The sequence below is a fragment of the Polyodon spathula genome, chromosome 16 (assembly GCF_017654505.1).
Source record: "Polyodon spathula isolate WHYD16114869_AA chromosome 16, ASM1765450v1, whole genome shotgun sequence".
Classification (NCBI taxonomy): Eukaryota; Metazoa; Chordata; class Actinopteri; order Acipenseriformes; family Polyodontidae; genus Polyodon; species Polyodon spathula.
The window spans coordinates 38,498,763-38,504,762 of record NC_054549.1 but is presented as its reverse complement, the minus strand read 5'-3'; the positions used below and the strand labels follow the sequence as shown (position 1 = coordinate 38,504,762).

General features: G+C 47.0%; 1 protein-coding gene across 5 annotated transcripts in view; it reads right to left on the bottom strand.

Moving 5' to 3' along the window:
- LOC121328804 (collagen alpha-1(VII) chain-like) overlaps positions 1-6,000 on the bottom strand; it is a 107,988-nt gene that overhangs the window by 31,413 nt on the left and 70,575 nt on the right. For all 5 annotated transcript variants that reach the window (XM_041273875.1, XM_041273874.1, XM_041273878.1 and 2 more), the window contains exons 73-74: positions 4,396-4,431; positions 2,857-2,994 (exon numbers count right to left, since the gene is read on the bottom strand). In XM_041273875.1, coding sequence (XP_041129809.1) covers positions 2,857-2,994; positions 4,396-4,431 — 174 coding nt within the window. The remainder of the gene's footprint in view (positions 1-2,856; positions 2,995-4,395; positions 4,432-6,000) is intronic.

Genomic DNA, 6,000 nt, shown 5'->3' with positions numbered 1-6,000 from the left:
TTGACTGAGGATCGAACCCTGTCTGTCTGTCTGTCTGTCTGTCTGTCTGTGCCAAAAGAGCAGACAGACACATCCTTATTTCTAGTAACTTAACTCAGACAGCAGACTTATTGGATTGGTGATTTAATTCCCGACTCCTCCCCTGAAAAACCATAAATCTCTAGTAAAATCTCTAGAAAAACCATACATCTCTAGCAGCTACAGCTTATTAGCATTGATTAATAAAGCCCTGGACTGATGAACTGAGCAAGAGGTCAGGAAAGGTCAAACGTGTACTTACTCTGTAAACAAACAAACAAACAAACAAACAAACATGTAGGTCAATGGATGTGTGGATGAATAGATGAATAGATGAGTAGATGAATGGATGTGGATGAATGGAGGTGTGAATGAATGGATGAATGGATTGATGAATGGAGGTGTGGATGAATGGATGAATGGATTGATGAATGGAGGTGTGGATGAATGGATGAATGGATTGATGAATGGAGGTGTGGATGAATGGATGAATGGATTGATGAATGGAGGTGTGGATGAATGGATTGATGAATGGAGGTGTGGATGAATGGAGGTGTGAATGAATGGATGAATGGATTGATGAATGGAGGTGTGGATGAATGGAGGTATGAATGAATGGATGAATGGATTGATGAATGGAGGTGTGGATGAATGGATGAATGGATGTGGATGAATGGAGGTGTGAATGAATGGATGAATGGATTGATGAATGGAGGTGTGGATGAATGGATGAATGGATGAATGATGATGAATGGAGGTGTGAATGAATGGATGAATGGATTGATGGATGGAGGTGTGGATGAATGGATGGATGAATGGATGTGGATGAATGGAGGTGTGGATGAATGGATGAATGGATTGATGAATGGAGGTGTGGATGAATGGATGTGGATGAATGGATGGATGAATGGAGGTATGAATGAATGGATGAATGGATTGATGAATGGAGGTGTGGATGAATGGATGAATGGATTGATGAATGGAGGTGTGGATGAATGGATGAATGGATTGATGAATGGAGGTGTGGATGAATGGATGAATGGATTGATGAATGGAGGTGTGGATGAATGGATGAATGGATTGATGAATGGAGGTGTGGATGAATGGAGGTGTGAATGAATGGATGAATGGATTGATGAATGGAGGTGTGGATGAATGGATGAATGGATGTGGATGAATGGAGGTGTGAATGAATGGATGAATGGATTGATGAATGGAGGTGTGAATGAATGGAGGTGTGAATGAATGGATGAATGGATTGATGAATGGAGGTGTGAATGAATGGATGAATGGATTGATGAATGGAGGTGTGGATGAATGGAGGTATGAATGAATGGATGAATGGATTGATGAATGGAGGTGTGGATGAATGGATGAGTAGATGAATGGATGTGGATGAATGGAGGTGTGAATGAATGGATGAATGGATTGATGAATGGAGGTGTGGATGAATGGATGAGTAGATGAATGGATGTGGATGAATGGAGGTGTGAATGAATGGATGAATGGATTGATGAATGGAGGTGCGGATGAATGGATGAATGGATGAGTAGATGAATGGATGTGGATGAATGGAGGTGCGAATGAATGGATGAATGGATTGATGAATGGAGGTGTGGATGAATGGAGGTATGAATGAATGGATGAATGGATTGATGAATGGAGGTGTGGATGAATGGATGAGTAGATGAATGGATGTGATTGATGAATGGAGGTGTGAATGAATGGATGAATGGATTGATGAATGGAGGTGTGGATGAATGGAGGTGTGGATGAATGGATGAATGGATTGATGAATGGAGGTGTGGATGAATGGATGAATGAATGGATGAATGGATTGATGAATGGAGGTGTGGATGAATGGATGAATGGATTGATGAATGGAGGTGTGGATGAATGGATGAATGGATTGATGAATGGAGGTGTGGATGAATGGATGAATGGATTGATGAATGGAGGTGTGGATGAATGGATGAATGGATTGATGAATGGAGGTGTGGATGAATGGATGAATGGATTGATGAATGGAGGTGTGGATGAATGGATGAATGAATGGATGAATGGAATGGATGAATGGATGTGGATGAATGGAGGTGTGGATGAATGGATGAATGGATTGATGAATGGAGATGAATGGATGAATGGATGAGTGAATGGAGGTGTGGATGAATGGAGGTATGAATGAATGGATGAATGGATTGATGAATGGAGGTGTGAATGAATGGATGAATGGATTGATGAATGGAGGTGTGGATGAATGGATGAGTAGATGAATGGATGTGGATGAATGGAGGTGTGAATGAATGGATGAATGGATTGATGAATGGAGGTGTGGATGAATGGATGAATGGATGAGTAGATGAATGGATTGGATGAATGGAGGTGTGAATGAATGGATGAATGCAGGAGGGGACAAATGGATAGCCTTCACCCTCACACACTCCCACAGGGCTGTCCTGTCCCCTGGAGTGATGCATGTGTCTCTGTGATGATTGGTGTGAGTGATGCGCATGTCTCAGTGATGATTGGTATTGACATGCTGTTAATGTCTGCATCAGTGTCTCTGCCTGCAATGCATTAGCACTAATGGGCTCATCAACATTTAATAAGTGCTGCTTGCCTTTAACAGGTGGCTGATTTGCAGGCTCTGGGACTTCTTTCATTCTTTCTAAACAATAATTATATCCCCACCAGCACCACTTCTAATCAGCACACTGAAGAAGGCAAGGGCCTGTCTGCATGTCTCAGTTGCAACGGCACTGAGGTCGAAGACGAAACCCCTTACAGCTCTTTGGAAACTTTTCTAAAATGCTGTTGTTTTTGTTTTCTGGTTCTTACGTCCTTGCCCGCGAGGCCCCTGTCTCCAGTGTGCCCCCTCTCTCCATGATCCCCCTTCTCTCCCTTCTGTCCCGGGGCGCCAGCCTCTCCAACAGTCTGCAAATCCGTCTTGCTTAGAATCTCCTTCAGCAAGGAGACCTGAAACAAGAAACAGAGGGGCTGCGATACTGCGATACTGCTGTGAGAGGTGCCAGCACTAACATGAGACCTACCAGGACTGCGATACTGCTGTGCGAGGTGCCAGCATTAACACGAGACCTACCAGGACTGCGATACTGCTGTGCGAGGTGCCAGCATTAACACGAGACCTACCAGGACTGCTATACTGCTGTGAGAGGTGCCAGCATTAACACGAGACCTACCAGGACTGCGATACTGCTGTGCGAGGTGCCAGCATTAACACGAGACCTACCAGGACTGCGATACTGCTGTGCGAGGTGCCAGCATTAACACGAGACCTACCAGGACTGCGATACTGCTTTGCGAGGTGCCAGCATTAACACGAGACCTACCAGGACTGCGATACTGCTGTGCGAGGTGCCAGCATTAACACGAGACCTACCAGGACTGCGATACTGCTGTGCGAGGTGCCAGCATTAACACGAGACCTACCAGGACTGCGATACTGCTGTGCGAGGTGCCAGCATTAACACGAGACCTACCAGGACTGCGATACTGCTGTGCGAGGTGCCAGCATTAACACGAGACCTACCAGGACTGCGATACTGCTGTGCGAGGTGCCAGCATTAACACGAGACCTACCAGGACTGCGATACTGCTGTGCGAGGTGCCAGCATTAACACGAGACCTACCAGGACTGCGATACTGCTGTGCGAGGTGCCAGCATTAACACGAGACCTACCAGGACTGCGATACTGCTGTGCGAGGTGCCAGCATTAACACGAGACCTACCAGGACTGCGATACTGCTGTGCGAGGTGCCAGCATTAACACGAGACCTACCAGGACTGCGATACTGCTGTGCGAGGTGCCAGCATTAACACGAGACCTACCAGGACTGCGATACTGCTGTGCGAGGTGCCAGCATTAACACGAGACCTACCAGGACTGCGATACTGCTGTGCGAGGTGCCAGCATTAACACGAGACCTACCAGGACTGCGATACTGCTGTGCGAGGTGCCAGCATTAACACGAGACCTACCAGGACTGCGATACTGCTGTGCGAGGTGCCAGCATTAACACGAGACCTACCAGGACTGCGATACTGCTGTGCGAGGTGCCAGCATTAACATGAGACCTACCAGGACTGCAATACTGCTGTGCGAGGTGCCAGCATTAACATGAGAGCTACCGGGGCTGTACTGCTTAGTACATGATCAACGGGTCACACAGATATGGTCAAAATGTCCAGTACGTCTTATCCTGTACACAGACGTCATCCCAGTCAAACAAAATACAACAATACGCTCAAGTTAAAAAAAAACACTTTATTTTTAAAAGTAGCTATTTCTTATTCTGAGCTTCTGCATCAGATGATTACCTCCACTCAACATGTTAACTGATAATAATACTCCTTACCTCGATGCCAAAGGAAGACAGCGCTTTCTTAATATCCTGAAAACAAAAAGGAAAAGGAGAAGTCAAAGCTCTGTAAAGCATTGTCACATAGCCAGCAGAGAGAGGATCCTTCCTGCTGCATAATGTTGCCATGCTTACAGACTCACAGCAGAGAGAGGATCCTTCCTGCTGCATAGTGTTGCCATGCTTACAGACTCACAGCAGAGAGAGGATCCTTCCTGCTGCATAGTGTTGCCATGCTTACAGACTCACAGCAGAGAGAGGATCCTTCCTGCTGCATAGTGTTGCCATGCTTACAGACTCACAGCAGAGAGAGGATCCTTCCTGCTGCATAGTGTTGCCATGCTTACAGACTCACAGCAGAGAGAGGATCCTTCCTGCTGCATAGTGTTGCCATGCTTACAGACTCACAGCAGAGAGAGGATCCTTCCTGCTGCATAGTGTTGCCATGCTTACAGACTCACAGCAGAGAGAGGATCCTTCCTGCTGCATAGTGTTGCCATGCTTACAGACTCACAGCAGAGAGAGGATCCTTCCTGCTGCATAGTGTTGCCATGCTTACAGACTCACAGCAGAGAGAGGATCCTTCCTGCTGCATAGTGTTGCCATGCTTACAGACTCACAGCAGAGAGAGGATCCTTCCTGCTGCATAGTGTTGCCATGCTTACAGACTCACAGCAGAGAGAGGATCCTTCCTGCTGCATAGTGTTGCCATGCTTACAGACTCACAGCAGAGAGAGGATCCTTCCTGCTGCATAGTGTTGCCATGCTTACAGACTCACAGCAGAGAGAGGATCCTTCCTGCTGCATAGTGTTGCCATGCTTACAGACTCACAGCAGAGAGAGGATCCTTCCTGCTGCATAGTGTTGCCATGCTTACAGACTCACAGCAGAGAGAGGATCCTTCCTGCTGCATAGTGTTGCCATGCTTACAGACTCACAGCAGAGAGAGGATCCTTCCTGCTGCATAGTGTTGCCATGCTTACAGACTCACAGCAGAGAGAGGATCCTTCCTGCTGCATAGTGTTGCCATGCTTACAGACTCACAGCAGAGAGAGGATCCTTCCTGCTGCATAGTGTTGCCATGCTTACAGACTCACAGCAGAGAGAGGATCCTTCCTGCTGCATAGTGTTGCCATGCTTACAGACTCACAGCAGAGAGAGGATCCTTCCTGCTGCATAGTGTTGCCATGCTTACAGACTCACAGCAGAGAGAGGATCCTTCCTGCTGCATAGTGTTGCCATGCTTACAGACTCACAGCAGAGAGAGGATCCTTCCTGCTGCATAGTGTTGCCATGCTTACAGACTCACAGCAGAGAGAGGATCCTTCCTGCTGCATAGTGTTGCCATGCTTACAGACTCACAGCAGAGAGAGGATCCTTCCTGCTGCATAGTGTTGCCATGCTTACAGACTCACAGCAGAGAGAGGATCCTTCCTGCTGCATAGTGTTGCCATGCTTACAGACTCACAGCAGAGAGAGGATCCTTCCTGCTGCATAGTGTTGCCATGCTTACAGACTCACAGCAGAGAGAGGATCCTTCCTGCTGCATAGTGTTGCCATGCTTACAGACTCACAGCAGAGAGAGGATCCTTCCTGCTGCAT